The sequence below is a fragment of the Anolis carolinensis genome, chromosome 3 (assembly GCF_035594765.1).
Source record: "Anolis carolinensis isolate JA03-04 chromosome 3, rAnoCar3.1.pri, whole genome shotgun sequence".
Lineage (NCBI taxonomy): Eukaryota > Metazoa > Chordata > Lepidosauria > Squamata > Dactyloidae > Anolis > Anolis carolinensis.
In genome coordinates, this window is record NC_085843.1 from 242,359,513 (window position 1) to 242,381,784 (window position 22,272).

Below are 22,272 nucleotides of genomic sequence, written 5' to 3' on the forward strand. Positions count from 1 at the left end.
GTAAAGCCGTCTTTTAGGTTGTTGGAAGAGAGTGTTTGTTATGCACATTGAGTTTTCCTGGCAAAATTCTATCAGCCTACGTCCTGCTTCATTTTGCTGTCCCAGACTATGCTTGCCTGTGATCATTTGACTGCCCACCTTAGCATTCCAATCTCTTGTAATGAGAATAATGTCTCTTTTTGGTGTGTTATCCACTAAGTGCTGAAGATCCTCATAGAACTTATCTAATTCTGCTTCTTCAGCAGCTGTGGTTGGGGCGTATATTTGGATCACTGTGATGTTAAATGGCTTGCCTTGAACTCCAATTGAGATCATTTTATCATTTTTTGGGTTGTATCCAATCACTGCTTTCGCAACTTTATTATTAACTATGAAGGCTACTCCATTTCTTCGGTGTTCCTCTTGTCCGCAGTAGTAGATCTGGTGGTCATCTTTTGTGAAGTGGCCCATTCCAGTCCATTTCAGTTCACTGACTCCCAGAATGTCTATCTTTAATCTTGACATCTCACCAATAACCACATCCAGTTTTCCCTGGCTCATAGATCTTACATTCCAGGTTCTTATAGTGTGTTGAACATTGGATTTGTCCTTCACCTACAGCACCGTCGGCCATTAGCCTTCCTTCCGGCTTTGAGTTAACTGCGTCATCACATCTGGGGCTACTTGGACTAGTCCTCTGCTCCTCCCCAATAGCATTTTGACCATCTTCTGACCTGGGGGTCCTGTCTTCCGATGGTATACCAACATTTATCTGGTTGTACTGATCTATGTAGTTTTCATGGCAAGAATACTGGAGTGGGTTGCCATTACCTTCCCCAAGGGTCATGCTTCGTCTAACCTCTCTGCCATGACCTTCCCGTCTTGGGTGGCCCTGCACGGTATAGCTCATGGCTTCATTGAGGCACTCAAGCCCCAGCACCATGTCAAGGTAACGATCCATCGCACGGGGAAAACTATCTGAAGCTCCTGTTAAATGTTTTCTATTGAGATCACATCTTTTCCTTTAGTACCCTCCGTAGTGGCACTGTTCCACCAAGTTTTCTACTGTTCCTCTTTACAGCAGTCAGGAAGACCCAAGTAGAAGTGTCCTGGTGTGTTTGATGGCTTAATGCAACACCTAAAACATTTTATATATTTTATCTGTTATAAACAGGGGAGGGAAAAGGAGTGATGTCTGCCTTTGATCAGGTTTACACTGTTAAATCTTTTGGTAAACTGAGGACAGAGACCTCAGCCTTGGCAGATGCCAAAACAAACAAAATGTGGTTCAGGTGGGTGTGGAGGCATTGTGCAATGGCTGGCAAAGTACATTTACTCAGACAGATGCACTTGTCCTTTTGTTTCTGCTTCAGTCTTACTGAAGAAAGAGCACACGGTCCACCCTTTTCTTCTGTTGACTGGATTGAGTGAAGTATACAAATGGCTAGTGTGCTTTTGTGTTGGACCTACCCTGGAATCTGCATCCTGTTTCTTGCTCACTCTGTGTACTTGGGTGCCACAGGTTGTCAGATAGTTCCCAAAGCCCTCTCTCATCTGGGCAAAATTCACAGCCATTGGTCTTTGCTCCCCACCATTGTCAAACAAAATGTTGTTTTTCTTTTTCTCTTCTAGCATCTGCAATCTGAGGTGAACATACTAAAGAAGATGGAAAAAGCCAAGGCGGAGGAAGGATCCTTGCTGGATTTTATTAAAAGTAAACTATTTTTGTAAATTTTACTATCCAAAATCCACTCCCAACCTCCAGTTTCTGATGAAAGAAATGCAGAATCCTTTAACATATGTGGCTGTGACTTCTTTTAAGTTATATCTGCTAGTTAAATGTGGTTTTGTAATTAGAATGTTCTCTACACACTCAGCCTGTGTACAGAGCTCAATACATATACGTATAACATTTTAAATGCATCATATTTTATAAAAATAAGAATGGAAATGTTATCTTTTTGGACTACAACTTCCAGAATCCCATATCCAGTATGATACAAAATATTTTTTCCATGTTTACTCATAAACCCATTTAGACCTTTTTCCCACTTTGACCATCCATATACCCCTTTGATGCCCACTAGCTGTACATGACAGCCAAAGCTCTCTCCTGTTGTTCCCCAACAGCTGGCCATCCAGAGGCATTTTTTGATTGCTCCTAAAGGTAACAATATAATCCTTATGACACCTTCATAATCCTTATATAACTCTCCAATATAAACCTTACGACTTCTTGATAATGATCTGTTTCCACAACAGATACTGTAAAGATAAATCTGCCACAGTCACTTTTATTCCTCAAGCATATGAAAGTAGTGTTTCCTCTGCCTGGTTTCCTGTTGGTTCCTGTTGCAAGATTTTGATCCCAGAAAGGGGCTTGTTCAGCTAATCTCCTCTCTGCCAGAACCAAATTTAGTTTGATCTTCACAGCTAGAGGTGAAAAGCAGGATAAATGCAGGTGAACACATTGTTGTTGTTATGTGCCTTCAATTTAACTCTGGTTTGTAACAATCTTATCAGGTTTTCTTCACAAGATACATGTGATAATCATTAAGTTGTTTGGCATGCAATGAGGTGGGGTTTTTTTTTCTACCCTTGCTTTTTTATATACATGTAATATATTGGGATTTTTTATGTTTTTATTACTTGAAAAGTATAGACTAGTCATCAATGATGGATCAGGAAGGAGTATTCTACTACAAATGAGATTTTTTAAATCATGTCAGAAGTGACTTAAGGACATATTGCAAGTCGCTTCTGGTTGTGAGAGAGTTGGCTGTCTGCAAGGATATTGCCCAGGGGACATCTGGATGTATTAGCTGGGAGGCTTCTCTCGTGTCCCTGCAAGCTAGAGCTGACAGATGGGAGCTCACCCTGTATCACAAATTCAAACCAGCAACCTTCAGGTTAGCAACCTAACCTTCAGGTTTACAGTTCAGCCAACACAAGGGTTTAACCCATTGAGCCACTGTGGTTCCTTTACAAATGAGATGGGCATGTATACAGGCAGTCCCTAAGTTATGAACAAGATAGGTTCTGTAGGTTTTTTCATAAGCTGAATTTCTCAGAACAGGTATATTTTTAAGTGTACCTCCAGCCAATATACCCTGTTTCCCCCAAAATAAGACAGGGTCTATTATTTTTTGCTCCAAAAGACACTTTAGAGCTTGTTTTCAGGGGCAGTCTTGTTTTTCCAAATTGACTTTTTAAATGAACTCTATCTGGGGCTTATTTTTTAAATAAGGCTTATATTTTGAACATCCTCAGAAATGCTGAAAAATCATGATAGGTCTTATTTTTGGGATCAGTCTTATTTTTGGGGAAACGGTATATATATCTATTAGGTTTGAATAACATAGGGAAGGGTTAACATCCCTGTGGTGTTTGTTTTTCTGTCTGTACCCCTGTTCAGAAGATTTGATCTCATTTTCTGTCCCTGTGATAATATGACTTTGAGTATTTTGGCTTGTTGTGGAAACAAACATGACAACTCTTCCAGGAGTGAATTTCCCTTACTAGGGGTAGATTTCTCTCATTTCTTGTTGTCTCGCCCCTGTTCTTTGTAAGTTGGATATTTGTAACTTGGGGACTGCCTGTAATGTGTAATAAAACGACAAAGCCCTATCTGTCTAGCCATCCAATATACCAGTTTACCAGCTCTTGCTCAGTACTTGTATGCATCCCTTGCAAATCACAGAAGGTAGAAAAATTACCTTTTAAAATTATCAGAATTTCATATATTCATAAATGCTGACCATGCTAGCCAGGGTATTTGCAGAGTTGTAGTCCAAGCCCATATTTTTTTTTCGAAGCTGGAACACAAGGAAGCCTCATGAAATTCTGTTCTTCTTGGACCATATTCTCCAGGCATATTAATGTAGCATTTTGCTCTCCTGTGTTTGTTTTCAGAGTTCCCTCGAGGTTTCATAAAGTTGATCCTCAACTCACTCTTCATGATGGTGGTGCTGGCTCAGTGCGGCTTCTCCTCTGTTATCGCTGGCCTCTCTACCTTCCTTAACAAATACCTAGAAAAGCAGTTTGGTGCCACCCCTTCCTATGCTAACTTACTCATTGGTAAGAGAATTGTAATGTCTTTGAACTAAGCAGAGCTAGGAGCAAAATTATGATCTAGCAGACAGGACATTTGAGTACATTCCTCAGTATGAAGCACCTGGACACATTTGTTACGACTGTGGATGTTGGTCAATACTGGCAATATGCTACCCAGTGGATTGTGGTTCCTATTACTGGGCCTGAAGATTTGATAGGAGTAGTCTACAAATATCACAAGGAGATAGAAATCTGCAAAGCTTGGAATTAATTTGTGACCCCAAATAATTACTTTTGCAAAATCTCTTAACTCAAACCTTAATGCTGATTCCCTGATTTCTAGCAACAATGAATGTTGCTCACTATCTTAATTCATTTCTAATGATGTGTAATTATGTTCCAAAAAATTATGATTTAGCAGCAGATTAACAAGTGAACTAATGGTTTGGTGCCATTGAGTTAAATTTCTTTTATGGCCTGCAGTTAGTGCTAATGTTAGCACAAACATTTTCAAGCTTGAATACCTGTCCTTCTTGTGGAGTATGTGAAATGAACTAATGCCCTTTAATCATACTGATCTGAGAGGACTGAAAATTATTCAGAACTCAGGGCTTTTAAAGGCAATGTGAGTGTTGAAGCTCTGCTTGCGATAGCTATTAAAATGATCTCAGTGTAAGATGGCTCTGACATCTGCTATGTGAGTGACTGCCCTGCACTGGAGCTGAATCAGTTCCCTTTTTCCTGGAATATACACACATGTTGCTTCCCATGTCTTGCAAGCTCCCTGTCACTTGGTGCAAGATTTTACTGAATGGGAAGGAGTTGTCCCTCTTCTTCCTTGGCATAGTGAACATCTTTACTACTGGCTTTTCCTAGAGCAGAGATGCACAGATGTTGCTCTCCAGATGAAGAAGTAATTCCCCTAATTCCTTACTATTATCCATGCTGCTGAAGATTGATGAGAGTTGTAGATACAAATCTGTAGAGCCACAGTTGCCCAACCCTTGCTCTAGAGACCGACCGTGGCCAGCTTGTCAGAGCATGAGAACTGGATAGAATCACTGCACATGCCTATTAAACCATTGTATGAAATGAAACTTTATTTATAGCCCACCCTATCTCCCCGAAGGGACTCAAGGCAGCTCACAACAAAATACACAATGGCAAACATTCAGTGCTGACAGTAATATGTAAACATATCAATGAACTAATCAAGAAAAACTCAGTAAATTATAAACGGACATAAATGAACAAGACATAAAATAATCCACATAATTATTAACATATTAAATCCTTAAAATATCCTTTAAAATATCTAAAATTAGGCTAAACTTGTTGGGGGAGAGATGGAAAATAGCAATTTAGCTGGATTGATGCTAGCAGCTAGGTAAGGTGCAAATAGATGTACAGTAGAGTCTCACTTATCCAACATAAATGGGCCGGCAGAACATTGGATAAGCAAATATGTTGGATAATAAGGAGGGATTGAGGAAAAGCCTATTACACATCAAATTAGCTTATGATTTTACAAATTAAGCACCAAAACATCATGTTTAACAACAAATTTGACAGAAAAAGTAGTTCAATACGCAATAATGCTATGTAGTAATTACTGTATTTACGAATTTAGCACCAAAATATCACGATGTATTGAAAACATTGACTACAAAAATCTGTTGGATAATCCAGAACATTGGATAAGCAAGTGTTGGATAAGTGAGACTCTACTGTACTTAATTCTCCTCCTCTCCATAAGCTAAATTGCATTAGTGTGTTTTAATAGCTTTTTGTAAGAGAGGAGGCCATCTTTAACTCTTAAGGGAGGGTGTTCCAGAGGTGGGGAGCAATCACGGAGAAGGCTCTTTCTCTTGTTCCCATCAGCTGCGCTTGAGCCAGGGGTGGGACTGAGAGGAGGGCCTCCTCTGCTGAACGCAGCACTCATGTTGGTTTATATATGCCAGTGGTTCCCAACTTTTGGGCCGTGGCCCAGAAGTGGGCTGCAAGAACAAAAATCTGATCCGTGAACTTCCTTCTTCTTTATTTATTTATTTTATTAATTTTATTTCCACTCGTTTTTGCAGAGCTGACCATTGCATTGGATAGACCACATCAGCTCTAGGTTATTAAAGATGGTTTTCTGTGAGATAGCAGATAGCGTCTACTGGGTGTCATATGTTCTGTATCAGAAACTAGAGGTCATGTGTTCTATCCAATGCAATTTTCTGAATCAGCACTCCAAATTACCAACCGAAACTAAAGTTGACCAAAAACTGATTCGTAACCCTTTTGCTACTTAAGTTGGAGAGTGGTCCCTGGTCAAAGTGGTCCCTGTTCAAGTGGGCCCCAATCAAAAAAGGTTGGGAACCACTGATATATGGAGGTGCGGTCTTTCAAATATGTGATGGCTGTCTATATATAAGATTCATGCAGTTTCCAAAAGAAAAATGTTCCCTACATTGGAATTCTGTCGAGTGTGGAGCAACCTCCAGAGCTGTGGCCAGCATCCTTAGTCAGTGGCCCTCTTTCTGTACATATGAGGCAAAGATTTTCCCTAGGCCATTTATAAAACTGACTTCATTATCCTTCTGAAATGTGTAAAGCTGAGTCCCTCATAGCTGAAGATGGATGCCTCATGATCTCTTCCTCTTCCTCCTTTTGCAGGATCTGTGAACTTGCCGGCAGCGGCTCTTGGGATGCTCTTTGGAGGGCTCATCATGAAGCGGTTTGCCTTGTCCCTCAAAGCCATCCCCCGGTTCTCCATTGTTGTGCTCCTTGTGGCCACACTCTGCATCTTGCCTCTCTTCTTTATGGGCTGTTCCACGCAGAAAGTGGCTGGCGTTTATCCACCCAGGTAATAATCCCTTCCTCTTCATAAACACTTTATAGAAAACAAGAAGGTAGATTAGTTGGCCTTCAAACTGTGGACCTTAATACATATATATTTCCATGCCCACCCTAACAGTCTTTGATGAATTATATCCCCCTTTTAAAACTTTGTTCTGAATTCTGTAATTGAGTAATTCCTTTGAGTAACTATTTAATTAAGTCTTCAATGATCAACATTATAGCAAGACCAATATTAACATGGTTTACAAAGGATATTGATTTTTCAGATTATCAAAGGGAAACGTTGCTTATTAATATGTTGGTCTCACACATTCAGATACCCCTAATGTGAATTATTAAATTCACACTTTTAATAAATGTCTGAATTGATGGTTTTTTCACTGTATCTGCTACGTCTCAGTCCTAGCTGGTGGTTTGAAGGTGGAGGAGGGGAGTCAAAATTCAGAATGGAGCTAAACAGTTGCTGTTGTTGTTGTTGTTGTTGTTGTTATTATTATTATTATTATTATTATTATTATTATTATTATTATTATTGTATGACACAGCAAACAAGATAGATATGCTGGATTTTGTATCACAAAATCACAAGTCGAACACTTCCCAAGTGTCTAGGACTGTGTGATGTATTTTCGGATGATGCTCACAGATCCCAGTAGGGTGGCCTTTTGCAGTTGGCAGATCGTAATTTTGTCAATGTCTATTGTTTCCAAATGCCGGCTGAGATCTTTTGGCACGGCACCCAATGTGCCCATCACCACCGGGACCACCTGCACTGGTTTCTGCCAGAGTCTTTGAAGTTCAATCTTGAGGTCCTGATAGCGGCTGAGTTTTTCCTGTTGTTTTTTGTCAATGCAACTGTCACCTGGGATGGCGACATCAATGATCCAAACCTTTTTCTTTTCCATAACTGTGATGTCTGGTGTGTTGTGTTCCAGAACTTTGTCAGTCTGGATTCGGAAGTCCCACAGTATCTTTGCATGCTCATTTTCCAAGACTTTTGCAGGTTTGTGATCCCACCAGTTCTTTACTCCTGGGAGGTGGTACTTGAGGCATAAGTTCCAATGAATCATTTGGGCCACATAGTTGTGCCTCTGTTGGTAGTCTGTCTGTGCGATTTTCTTACAACAGCTGAGGATATGATCAATGGTTTCGTCAGTTTCCTTGCACAGTCTGCACCTAACCCATTAGCATTATGGAGAATCAAATCAAAATGAAGTCTATACTGGCTCGGTCGTCGCACAGGATAAAAAGGACCGCGGTGGATGCTGCTGATTCTGGACATCCATCAACAAGTGGGCTACGGAATCAAAATACAAATGAACAGTCACAGAAGCAGCAGAAATACACAATGCCAGAAAATAGCACTATTATTATTATTATTATTATTATTATTATTATTATTATTATTATTATATCCCACCCCATCTCCCTGAGGGGATTTGAGGCGGCTTACATGGAGACCAAGCCCAGCAATATACAATAAAATACAACAACATAAAATGTATTCCAATTACAACAAATTAATACATCAGAACTATAAAATCACAACATCACACAATAAAAGCCTAGCCAGTAACCAAGGGTGACACAATGGCAATTCAGTCTCAGGGCAGAGGAATACAATTATAGTTGTGCAATATATTAGGAGTACTATATATTAGGAGTTCACCATTGCATTCTAATTGGAATGGATTTTTCTCCAGCGAAATGATATCATGCAGTTAAGATCTAAGTTATGACACTCCTTGGCAAAAGAAGGTGGTGACAGTCTCTGGTTTTGATTATTTTAGTAGGAAATTCAAACATATTCACAGAGGAGTAGGATTCTTAGAAACTATCAGCCATACCACATGATTCAAAGCCTTTGTGTCAGTAACTAGGAATTGCCAGGAAACAAAGGTGGGGCTTTCCCCCTCAATGCCCACTTAACCTACTTTCAAGAGGCATCTAGTTTCCTACCACTGTGACCAGTCCAAGGTATCTGAGCTGTTTGTGACCAAACGGCAAATGTTTCCATGCTCTCCACAAGATGCATAATACCCAAAGCTAGCTATGTTATTTTGGCACAGAAGATAAGAAATTCCATAAGCACCACTCCTTGTTCTTGCTTGCAAAAATAATAAACATCTCTCTTATTTTAAATGAATATAATAATAAATATATTTAATTTTTATTATGAAATATTTACAATAATAAAATATCTATTATTTGAACAAAATAAAAGTAAAAATAATAAATATATTTTAAATATCTGAAAGGGCCATATAGAAGATATGTTGAACTTGTATTCTGCTGCTGTTGAGGTTAAAAGTAATTGATTTAACAATTTAACGGTGGATTCAAATTATAAGAACAAGGATTCCACCTAAACAAGGGGAAGTTGAGCAGCAGTGAAATAGGCTGCCTTGGTGAATGGTGGAAGGTCAATCTTTGGAAATCTTTAAACAAAGGTTGGACAAGCATCTTTCAGAAGTAGTTTGCTTGTGAATGGCAGGAGGTAGAACGATTTGGTCCTTCCAGTTCTGTTATTCTAATGACAAGATATAAAATAACTTACATTTCATTACATCTAAAATCTCTTTCCTGAGGTTGCTGCTTCACTCTTCCAGAGAAAAGGGTCAGTCTTGAAAAAACATAGTTAAAAGATTATTCACCCATTTGTTGAATACATACAATTACTTCCAAAAAGAAGCAATTACTGTTGGTTAAGTATTTTCAGAAGAACCCTGGTGGCGAAGTGTGTTAAAGCACTGAGCTGGAGACTGAAAGGTCCCAGGTTCAAACCCTGTGAGTGACGTGAGTGGCCGCTGTTAGCTCCAGCTCCTGCCAACCAAGTAGTTCGAAAACATGCCAATGTGAGTAGATCAATAGGTACCGCTCCGGCGGGAAGGTAACAGCGCTCCATGCAGTCATGCCGGCCACATGACCTTGGAGGTGTCTACGGACAACACCGGCTCTTCGGCTTAGAAATGGAGATGAGCGCCAACCCCCAGAGTCAGATATGACTGGACTTAACGTCAGGGGAAAACTTTTACCTTTACTAAGTATTTTCAGACATAAAACCAGCAACTTGAACTCTACATGATCTCCTAACAAAACTTTGAACTCAAGAACACAAAGTAGCTGTAATATGATGGAGGTCTGGTCTACTCATACTCATGAATGTGAACTCATTCACAGAAAAGCTCCAGAGAAAAACCTAGATTTATTTTTTAAAACTATTCTTGACGTCACGGACAGCTGAGTTGCAGTGAAAGTTCAGTAGCAGAAATATAGGTGAATTTTATTTCATAAGCTTCAATCTTTTCCATATGCCATTAAAAGACCTTCAAAGGACTAGATTAGCAAAGATTACTGAGACCTCAGTTTTTGTTCTGCCACAAATAAGCACAATACAGTGGGACATCTGTATCCATGGGCTGGATATTTGCAAATTCAATAGATCATGAATCGTTATCTATTGATGGCAACATGGGCTTTGAAACCTGCATGTTCATGTTAGAGCCCCTGATGACAGTGGGTTAAACCCTTGTGCTAGCAGGACCTCTGATGGACAGGTCTACTTCTGTCAGCTCCAGCTCCCCATGTGGGGACATGAAAGAAGCCTCCCACAAGGATGGTAAAACATCAAACATCCGGGCGTCCCCTGGTCAACGTCCTTGCAGACAGTCAATTCTCTCACACCAGAAATGACTTGCAGTTTCTCAAGTCGCTCCTGACACGAAAAGAAATGTTCATGTTGTTACCATTTAATAATATGGGACATGATTATCATTTTTTCATACTTGCACAGTCCCAAAATATGCATATATGGTAAGCCTACTGTATTACCATTAGGTGGCTGCTCATAATATGTTACAGAATACCTAATAACAAGCTGACTTGAATCCTAGTTTTGGGGAGAAAGGTGGGACCTAAATAAATAAAATAAGAATGCAGAGTTTGGACAGTTTTACTTCTTTTTAACTAGAACTCCCTCAAAACCCCAGTTCAACATGACAAATAACTGTGGTGGCTGTAGGAGTCTTGAAATTGTAGTCTAGAAAAAAACACCATATTTATTCGAGTCCAATGCACCATAGAATCTAATGTGCACCTCTATTTTCAAATCCCTGAAACCCAAAAAAGTATTTGCTGCCAAATGTAATACACAGTGGCAAAAAGTGCAATCTTTGTAACTTGACCAAAACGTTGCTGCATGCTTAGAAATCCTCCTTTAAAGACAAAAGTGTTAAGGTTACCATAGCTTCTAGCAATGGAAGAGAAAACCTTGTGATGCATCTATGCTGTAGAATGAATCCATGTTAATTGCCTTTGTTAAATGCTATTGAAATAATGGGGCTGTCATTTAACAAGATATTAAACCTTCTCTGCCAAGGAATGCTGATGCCTCACCAAACTACAAACCTGAGCATTGCGTAGCATTGAGCCCTGGCCATTTAATTAGAGATGGTGTCCCTCAAATAGGAGCTCCATGTGCTCCTAAAGCAGCTTCCTAGTGCTGAGCTTAGTTCTAGCTCAGCACTAAGATTTACCATGTATGTACTACATGAATCTAATACATACCCTAATTTTACGAAGGATCGCCTAAGTAAGTAAATAAGGTAAGTATTCCATGCTGACAAATTGTGGTCTACAGGCTGAACCTGTAACGTTTCCCATTTTACTTACAGTTTACTTTAGACCGGTGTTTGTTTTCATTGAACATGAGGCACTCTGTGATTTCAAATGAAAGTTTTCTCCCAAGTAGATTACTCAAAGCATCAGCTAGCTTTCTGCTGGAAGTAGGGAATGTTTTGTTTGCATATATATGTGAATAACTATTATGACCCATTCACAGAAAAGCCCCACCTTGGACATGCAGCAAACTAGATATCAGAATGGCAAGGACCTAACAATAACAGATTGGGAATCTGAAGTTAATCACCCAACACATTCAAGAAAGTATATTTCATCCATATTACCTAATTTCACCTGATTTCCTCTATGTCTTTCTCTTTCTGACCTCAAGTTCCCAAGAGGAGGATCAGTGCAGCCAACAATGCTCCTGCTCAAAGTATCTCTTTCATCCCATCTGTGGTGATAATGGTGTGGAGTACATCTCTCCCTGTCATGCTGGTTGCACCGGTTTTGTCTCTAATTCTTCCAGTTCAAGGACTGTGGTAAGTAGCATCACTGGGAACTTTTGAGGATGGAATCCCTGTAGTTTCTAATGGCTGCTGGATTAACCCGGTATTGCAGCAGGTTAAACCACTGAGCTGTTGAACTTGCTGACCGGAAAGTTGGTGGTTCAGATCTGGGGAGCAAAGTGAGCTCCTGCTGTTAGCCCCAGCTTCTGCCAACCTAGCAGTTCAAAACATGCAAATGTGAGTAGATCAATAGGTACCACTCCAGCGGGAAGGTAACGGCGCTCCATGCAGCCATGCTGGCCACATGACCTTGGAGGTGTCTACAGACGATGCCGGCTCTTTGGCTTAGAAATGGAGATGAGCACCAACCCACAGAGTCAGACAAGACTAGACTTAATGTCAGGGGAAACTTTTACCTTTACCTAGATTATCTGTATGAGATCATGTTTAAAGAGTTGTCAATTTGACAAAAGGGCTGGGAATCTGGATGTGGGCTCAACATCACATTCTGTTTCTGTTTCCTACTGGTAATAACTATCCCAACTACTCAAATGGAGAACATATTCTTGGCAGGCAAGGGGTGTCCAGTTCAGCCACTAGGACTTTATTAAATCTGGAGGGAAAGATGAGTCTGACAACTTTATCATTTGGGATAACTAATAGACTCTATTAACTAGATCAGAGTTTCTCAAACTATTCTCCTCTAGATGTTTTGGACTTCAGCTCCCACAATTCCTAACAGCTGGTAAGCTGGCTGGGATTTCTGGGAGCTGAAGTCCAAAACACCTGGAGGAGCAAAGTTTGAGAAACACTGAGCCAGTGGTTCTCAACCTAGGTGTTTTGGCCCACAACTCCCAGAAATCCCAGCTAGCTTACCAGCTGTTAGGATTTCTGGGAGTTGAAAGCCAAACCATCTGGGGACCCACAAGTTGAGAACCACTGAACTAGAGTGTGAATTAGACCAGGTTATGGTTTCACAAAATCTGGTCTCTCTGGTTTTATATTGTCTCCTGAATGCAGGTCATGCCCAGTGAATGTCCAATTGCTCATGTCCAATATCTCTTAAGGAGAAGCCAATCTGAAATCCACTCTCTACTAAAATAGCTGACAGCAATGCAGCCCATTGGCCACATGCAGTACTGTCACATTTTAATAACCATCAACCCCATCGAGTCTGCAGTTCCTCCCAAATTAACTTATTTTAGGGGGATTTCCTACAAACCCTTTTGGAAGGACTGTTCTAAAAATAACCCAAATCACTAAGGAACTGTGTTTTGCTTTAGATCTTTTCTCTCACGACCCCCCAAAGAATTTTCCTTTCTCAATAACAGCCCCCCCCCCCCAGATCAGGAAGTGGGACAGCAAGGGACTTACGATCAACTCTAGATCATATTTGGCTGAAAATATATAAATGTAGTTCATGGGGTACGCAGAAGTGAAAATTAGACTCTGCTCTTTTTCGGTCACTTGCCCCTGCCTTAAGGTAGCTCTGTAAGGATAATTCATGCTGATTGTTGCCGTTAAAGTTTCAGAAGCAGATACAGACTAATGTTGAAGCCAAGTCTGATAGTCTTTTGAAAGTTACGTAAACCTTTTTCATATTGAGGTTAGTTGCTTGCATGATATGGCAGGGGGTGTCACAGTTAAGCTGTCTAGGTACAAGTATTTGCACTTTTACATTTTAAGTATTTTGCCTACATTTAGACACTGGTTGAGCCTGCATTCACATTATTGACACTTGCCCTAAGTTTTCAGAGATGTTGGTCCAGACATTTTAAAATCAAATTGGTAACATTTTTCTTTTTCTGCTTTGGAAGTCAAACATCATCTGGAGAGGTGTGGGTTGACAGCTGTACATTGACCAGCTGTAGCTTTTCAGGGGTTCAGAGAGAAATGTTTTGTACAATCTGCTTCCTGGTCCTTTTAAATGGAAATGCCAGATGTGAACCTTTCTTACAAGGAGTATATTCGATTTATGAGCTGTGGTCTTGAGATAGGCTTGCTGTGCTTCTCCAACTAGATCTACACAAACTGCTCCTGTATTGTTACCAAGGATGGACAGTCCTCAGCAAGAAATGGATCATGTCCGCTGAGCTGTGCCCACCTGTTGCTGCCTGTCATCTTTATCATCTCGCTTGCTGCACTAATTGCCAGTCTCACACACAATCCTCTATACATGATGGTGCTAAGGTAAGGAGGGCCAGGGGTAGGGTGGGCAACTGTGGCTAGTCTAAAGGATCATTTTCTGGCCACAGTACCCATTGGGATCTGCATGGACTGACATAAAAATACTCCAGAGTGACAGGCGTTCCCTTCTGATTTAGAAAAAAATAGTATTTTTATTATAAAGAGTAAAATGGCATGGAGTGCAACCTATTTTAAGGGGGAATTGCCACACATGGATTTGGGGCAGAAAAAAGGCAATCTGGTAGGGCTGAGGGCCATATAAACTGCCTTGGGAACAGGATGCAACTTCAGAATGGCACTTTGCCTTTTCCTGCTCCAAGGCTAGTTAGTGTTCATCATACTGAATATGAAGGTACAAGTACACATCAGTTAACACAGGAAATGTGTTCCTGGGCATTACTTCTTATAACAGAAAATTTGTTACCAGAGGAAGAAATATGTAATATACATTTTAACACAGTTGTTATCTTAAAACTAACGGTGTGTTGTTTGTTATGTGTGTTCAGATTATTTCAAACTCTAATGCACATATGAAATGAAACATTCATGTCTGGTAACTCTTACATAAAAACAGTTAATGTTTTCTAAAGCCGACTTGAAAACCTCTTCCAAAATACATGGAAAGGGTTTTTTTTATTTCATAATAATAATAATAATAACAACAACAACAACAACAACAACATCAACATCAACAACTTTATTTTTGTACCCCGCCTTCATCTCCCCAAAGGGACTCGGGGTGGCTAACATGAGGCCAAGCCCAGGTAAACACACCAAAACAGGATAAAATATATACATCATACAAAATAGACAAGATAAAATACAATTATCCACAGTGACATAATAAAATAGCAAAAACAAAATGACATAGTAAAACATAATGTAGAAACAAAACCAAGGTTAAGTAAGAGTGAGCTGAGCCAAAGTGCAAGAATATAAATTGTATACCCTTTAACCAGCCTCCACATTTCTTAAAGCTTCCATTTTGTTGACCAGACTTACACATCTATATATATATTTATTTGTTGGAAGTAGTTGGTGAGGCAGGCTTATGTTTTCCTCTTTTATTTCTGTTTTGCTTTTCATGCATGTACAGTGATGGATTCTGGAGGCAGCTCCTGTTGTAGACAGGCTCACACAGCTACGTTAAAACTGGCTAGAGTAAAACACCACACCAGCTTAAGCTTTTCTGTATTACAGTATTTACTGCAGACATGCTGATGTTCTCTGACTCTGAAAGTCTGTATTTCTCCAGTTCTCCTTCTCCATTATTCCAATTTCATTGTTGTTAAAATAATATCCAGCTAGATCAGTGGTTCTCAACCTGTGGGTCTCCAGATGTTTTGGCCGTCAACTCCCAGAAATCCCAGCAACTGGTAAACTGGCTGGAATTTCTGGGAGTTGTAGGCCAAAAGATCTGGGGACTCACAGATTAAGGACCACTGAGCTAGACAGAGGATGATAAGTATGAGTAAGGTACTGAGTGGGCAACAAAAACTTTGTTAAAAGGTGCTTCTTTGTACAAGATATGGATATGTCATAATTAATTTTATTAATTGTGACATATCCATATCTCGGCAAGCCCTGCCCCTTAAGCTTGTCAGGGGTTCAAATCAGCATGAAATTCCCTGTAGTATAGTGGAAGGGACTTTTCACTCCCATTAGGTAGCCAAATACCTTCTTGTAGTGAAGTTGTTTCAACAGGAATAAAAACAACACAAACACAAAGCTGTTTGTTCCAACCAGAAGGCTTTTCTTTTAGTTGCAGTAATAGTACAAATACTAATATATTTACAGTATGCACAAACTCTCTCTCTTCTATCTTCATACACCAACCTCCAACCCTCATTGGGTTACTACAAACTTAAATGCAACAGTCCCAGCACTCTGCTACTCCACCCCAATTACAGTGACACACCTCTGGATAATCCTGAGACATTGATTCTGTTAGCACTTAAAGAAACGCTGAGTAATTTACACATTCTGACAAAGCTCACCTACTTATGTATTCAATTGTAGTGCCATTGTGAAGGATCTGCTCTATGAACCCAGTATAGGCTCTTTTCAGCATAACTATATTAAAAATATTTCACTTTTAAGCTTTATTTCTTACATATAGTAGACACAGAAGTTATAGGCAGGACTCTTTGCATTTCTGCAGAGCCTTTGAAGTTTGTGTATGTGTAACGCTGTGTCTTTGCCCCACACCAGGGTGGTGGCCTATGAAGAAAAGTCGTTTGCCATTGGGGTCCAGTTCTTGTTGATGAGATTGCTTGGTGAGTGCCAGCCTGGGACTATGGTCCTCAGCACATTTACTTCTGATCAGGGATGGACAAATTAAACCAGTTTTGTTCTGCTCATGTTCTCATTTTTTCCAGCATTAAGCTCATTCTGACTTGCACATGTCTCCTAATGTTTACATTTTTAGACCTTCTTCTTAGTGCACACATTGTGCATGTTGTTTTCCTCCAGTATTCTGTATTTCTGTGCTCTTACTTGGCCATACATTTCTCTACGACATATGCTTTTATACACTTTTTTACTTGTGGGTCTTAGCACAAAATTGGCAAAAATGTAAAACTGCATTGTTTAAATTACAATGTTAAATTGTACCCATTTCTGGCCAAGTCCATGTGCCAGAAAATGTAATTTCCCCATCCACTTAAGTTGTTTTCTTGTTTGGATGCCTTGAAAAAATTGCATTTCCAGAAAGTACCTAAGATACTCAGTACACAAACAGATGAGCAGAGTTCCTTCAAGATCTGAGTGCCACTGGAAGGGTAATAAAAGGGAGGCATTTTGATACCTTTGTGTTTCCAATTATGCTATCAAAAATGCATTGGGACTCAGATGTTGCCACTGGCCTCAGGAAAAAATATCTATTTTATAATTGAGGCAGGAGGGTGATTGGTTTGCCAAGCTGAAATGGAAAGGAAACTTAAAAACCAAACCAAACATGATGTATGCAGTTATATAAAAAGGGCAGTGGTATAGATGTATATTTTAAAGAAAATATAAAAGCCTTTTAATTGAACAAAGTCACAGTTCCTAAATATGAACTATTGCTACATTGCCTAAGAGGGCTTTTTACATCTGCTGCTTCGCATCCACAGTCTGTCCCCAACTCCAGCTCAGATAAAGGCTCAGCTCCCTATTTCCTCAGGGACAAAGACCAGGAAAGGAAGTTCCATATCAGACTTGACTCTGTGACGTTTCTGCGTACACAGAGCCAAGTGTACAAAATGTAGCCTTCATTTCTTTGTTTTTCTTTCTTCCGAAGCCTGGTTGCCGGCTCCTGCCTTCTTTGGATTTCTCATAGACACCTCATGCATCTGGTGGAGAAAACGTTGCAACAAAAGTGGTGGATCCTGTTTTTACTATAACAACAACTTCCTACGTACCAGGTAACCCATCTATACAATTTGTGTTGAGAAGTCAAGGCCTTTCTTCACCTAAAGCACATAAGGCTCCTGCAAATCTGATCATTAACACCCGTTTTTGTTGGTCACATTCATATCCTAATCTGTACTTCCTCCAAGGAGCCGAGATATGCATACCCTGTTTCCCCAAAAATAAGACATCCCCTCGAAATAAGACCTAGTAGAAGTTTTGCTGAATTGCTAAATATAAGGCCTCCCCCGAAAGTAAGACCTAGCAAAGTTTTTGTTTGGGAGCATGCCCGCCAAACAGAATACCAGAGCATGCCGGATCGGTAAATGTATATACCATAGAGTGTTGTACATGGAAATAATGGTAGTAACAAGAAATTCTTGACAGGATTCAGTTTGTCTGGTTATGCTGGTTTGTAATAACTACTCTACAGTATATAATAAATGTTCATTTTTTGTTCAACAATAAATGAAAATTCTTCTTCATGGAAAATAAGACATCCCCTGAAAATAAGACCTAGCACATCTTTGGGAGCAAAAATTAATATAAGACACTGTCTTATTTTTGGGGATACACGGTATGCATTTACTCAGGATCAAGAAAATACAAAACATCTGCAGCTGTGGCAATGATGTTGGTGGTCCTATGTGGCCACTTGATTTTCCACTCTGCTCCCAAATGCCCTTGGCTTTATTGTATGAGGCACCTGTAGCAGGAAACTGTGTGTGTAAGTCTGCTTAAGCAATTCACACACACCCCTCCCAAAATGGTTCAATCTTTATCTTTCCCACAGCCAAGGATAAACCCTCCCCAAACTCCATTCTTGAACCATGCCTTTTTGGATTTGAGGTATTTGGGTTGCCCACACACAGATGCAGCCTTTTTTCTTTGCCTCTTGGAAGTTGCAGATATTTTTTCTATCAGTGAGCCAATTTAGACTGACACTTGCTTCAGCTTCTTATTTTTTAATTATGTTCTGCACAGTTGTCATTGATAGAGTCCCAGGAGAGTCCATGTTCATTCTCTCAAAGGGTAGCTTAGCATAACAGATATGGAATGGCTTGAGCAGTGGTGGCCTATAGACTTGCCCAAGTGGGTTTTAAACTCACTCATTTCAGTTCCAGGAAAGGGTAAAAATCTGTCCTTCCCAAAATAGAATAGTTTCCAAAACTGATTTGTAAGTTTCCACTCCAAGGTAAGGGAGAGTATCTGAGATCGTGCAATTGTTCCTGCTCCACCGCCCCAAAGATGCAAATATCCTGGTGGTTCCACAGAGCTTTAGTGATAGGGGAAAAAAAACATTCAGAATCTGGAATCCTTTCACTTTATGCAACTGTAACACTGATTGCTCTTTAACTGCCATGGCTCCATCCTTTTATATTGTAGTTTGGTGAAGCACTAGATGAGTGCTCTGACAGAGAGTTCTAAACACTCTTCCATAAAATGCCAATTCCAAAATGCCATAGGATGAAACCATGGCAGTAGAATCAGAGTGCTATAATTATGTAGGGTGAAAGGGCCCTCCCTGCAACTTTCTTGCAGCAAGAGTTTCATATCACCAAGCCCACCCTTAAAGCAAGGCTCTTTTCCCAAAGATCATTTCCACAGCATAAGTCAAGGTCCTCTGCCTTTGTTTTGTGGACTTCAAGAATTATCAATAGTTATCTCAAGATGAGGGATTAAGGGAGAAGCCAGTTGAAGCCAGGCAGTGAGACACTGTGTGGTGTAATTGCTAGAGTGCTGAACTGTAGGAGATCCAGGTTTGTTGTATGTTTTCCGGGCTGTATGGCCATGTTCCAGAAGTATTCTCTCCTGACGTTTCGCCCACATCTATGGCAGGCATCCTCAGAGGTTGTGAGGTATGCCTGCCATAGATGTGGGTGAAATGTCAGTAGAGAATACTTCTGGAACATAGGCATACAGCCCAGAAAACATACAACAACCCTTTGATCCCGGCCATGAAAGCCTTCGACAACACAGATCCAGGTGATTATCTTGTCTGACTCATGAAATACAAAGGGTGGCCTTGAACCAGTCACTTTCTCAACGTGACCTTCCTCACATTATTGATGTGAGGAGTCAGATGGGGAAGCCATGCCCGCACCTTTCATCTCAATGAAGAAAAGTTGGGAGATAAATATGAGTCATATAAACTCTCCAGCTAGCCAATCTTCTAGGGACCTCATCACATGGAGGTCCTTAAGCCAGGGGATAGAGTGGAAATCTGTCAGAGCAGTATGGGAAGCCAACGAGCAGTGCCTTGTATCACCCCCCCTTACCGTCACATGCCGATTCCTGTCTGCACCCGGCTTGGTCCCAATCTGTCCCCAGCTGACTCAATGACGACCTCATCAGACAGGAAGAATTGTCAGCATGCTCCACTTTCCCACCCCTTTAAGCACGAAGGCCTTTGGTTCCCATTGCACAATGCACTACTACTTCCAGCAGGGCTTTGTCTTTGCTGCATCTCAGCAGCGTCCTAGGACGGGGCTTTTTGTCCATGTGATGAGGTCCTAGATCCTATTACAATCTCAATCTCACTCCTGAAAACATGGTTTGTTTTTGTGGATACTATTCTGAACAAACTGACTTTATGTTTCCACTCAAAATCTGTTCTGTTTCAGTTTTACCATACCATTTAGTTTCTTTCCCCCATTTTTCTTGCCAGGTACTTAGGTTTACTAGTCGGTTACATACTTTTTGGGATTCTGATGTTATCCTTGATCAGCTGGAAGCTGAGAAAGAAGGAGGAATACGATGTCCAAGAAAAAACTGCTAAACCCGTGTAGCTCTGCATTACAAGATCCAGCTGGAATGCCATTTTGTACAATGCCTGTATTTACATAACAGTACTTTGCCCTTGTGGCTTCTCCTTTTATTTTTATTTTTATTTTTGCAATAAGGAAACCATTTCATTTTAGCATTTGAACATCTGGCATTATCAGCTTCCACAGCGTGTAGTCCAATTCAGTGGACATGACTTTGTTGGTAAATGGAGAATAAGCAGTGCTTCTGGTGACCAAGCATCTAATCAGTGTTAAAAGACCCGGTTCAGTCTACTCATCTCTTCAGCAGATGTTCACTGTGAAACGATCTCACAGGGCTAGGAAAGAGGCTTTGGCCATGATATGGCCATGAGGTCCCTTTGGGCCCGCACTTCTGTATTCAACAACTCTCTGGACATATTCAGGAAGCTGACTTTTTTGGTGTTCTCCTTTCTCTCAATGGCTAGGTCAGATAGTTGGAAAAAAGGCAGCCAGATCTTTTGAGGAACATCAGATCTCTGAAAATGGTGAATGAAAACTCTTAAGAGTCAGATAGCTTGGACGTTTGTTGAGAAGAGAGTAGTCCTGTTTATGAACTATTTCCCATACTGACTGAGTCCACCAAGCTGTTGTATTATATCCAGGGTGGCAGGGATAGTAATCGACCACCCTCCAGGTGCTTAGACTAATCTCTCAGGTTCCCTGGCTACAGGTCATAGTAGCCAAGGCTTAAGAGAGTTGTAGTTCTGAACATCTATATGACACTACATTATCTTTCCCTGAACCAAGACGTGGAATCAGGGATGGAAAGGAGTTATAAGGGCTCAGCTTGCCTTGACATTTGTGCCTTCTCTTTTCATTTACTACACAGGTCAGAGTGGACATAAGCTCCGCTTAATGTATAAAGTTAGGGTTTTTTGTGATATATTGAATTTTTAAATAAATGCCATTTTCCAGTTTGTTCATACCATGTTATTGATCTTCTTCAAAGGTGTCAGCCTACCAATATTATTCTTGTCTCCATGCCTTCTTGTTGCTATAGTGATACCATGTCTAATCCTGAGATGCACTAAAGGGTGCTGACCAGCATTTGCATTCAGTGAATCCTCTTTCAAAGAGATGAGTGTGTTCCAAAGCACAGAAAATGCTTCATGATCATGTTGGTGAAAGGACCTCATTTTGTAATTTATTTTTAAATTGAAAATGAAAATGAAAATGGTTGTTTGATTACTTGCACAATGAGTAGGGTGGGAAGAGCTTTTTGTGACTGCAAAAATCGATCCAGCTAAAATGCTCTTTGGTTTATGGTAAATAAAGTGTATTCTTTGGCTATGACCACATCCATACCTGCAAAATAATTCAGCTCTGGTGTGCAAGGATCCTTTGGTTTGACCCCTGCTAGCATCACATCTCTCCCCCCACCCCTTATAATCTGAACTTAATCCGCATTGACAGTCACACATTTCCTCCTACCTGAAGTGACATTTGGACAACGGGGAGTGTCCTATCACACCCACATGTTCACTGGATTACTTTTTGTTGTACTGCAACCCAGTCAATGTTGGTTTGTTTTTCTTTCCAGCTTGCATAAACCTATCAACAAATAGATTTCCTTTTTTCATGCCAGTCTTAACCACCAACCTTGAGTTCCCATTGGACAGCTACTTTGTCCAACCCCCTTCCAGTAAATGTTATGGCCCAAGCCATTTGAGTGCCATGTGGACAAACAAAATAAAGCAAAACCAGTCACGTAGAATTCTATTTCTCATTTCAAAAATCTTGAATGTCTTGATGTTAAACTGCCAGAGTATTACAACTCAAAAGACTAGTTGTCTCTCAGGGATGGGGGTGGGGATTTAGCCATATTGATATATGAGAGGTGGTTTCATAGAGTCCAAAACGTTAAGGCCACAATATAGCCC

The 22,272-nt window shown here is 40.3% G+C and overlaps 1 protein-coding gene across 1 annotated transcript in view; it reads left to right on the forward strand.

The window, feature by feature from the left end:
• Positions 1-21,309, forward strand: part of slco2a1 (solute carrier organic anion transporter family member 2A1) — a 75,123-nt gene extending 53,814 nt beyond the window's left edge. The window contains exons 9-16 of the mRNA XM_008106364.3: positions 1,612-1,693; positions 3,892-4,056; positions 6,694-6,883; positions 11,891-12,041; positions 14,029-14,198; positions 16,407-16,471; positions 17,476-17,599; positions 20,254-21,309. Coding sequence (XP_008104571.3) covers positions 1,612-1,693; positions 3,892-4,056; positions 6,694-6,883; positions 11,891-12,041; positions 14,029-14,198; positions 16,407-16,471; positions 17,476-17,599; positions 20,254-20,374 — 1,068 coding nt within the window. The 3' untranslated portion in view covers positions 20,375-21,309. The remainder of the gene's footprint in view (positions 1-1,611; positions 1,694-3,891; positions 4,057-6,693; positions 6,884-11,890; positions 12,042-14,028; positions 14,199-16,406; positions 16,472-17,475; positions 17,600-20,253) is intronic.
• The last annotated feature ends 963 nt before the right edge of the window (positions 21,310-22,272 follow it).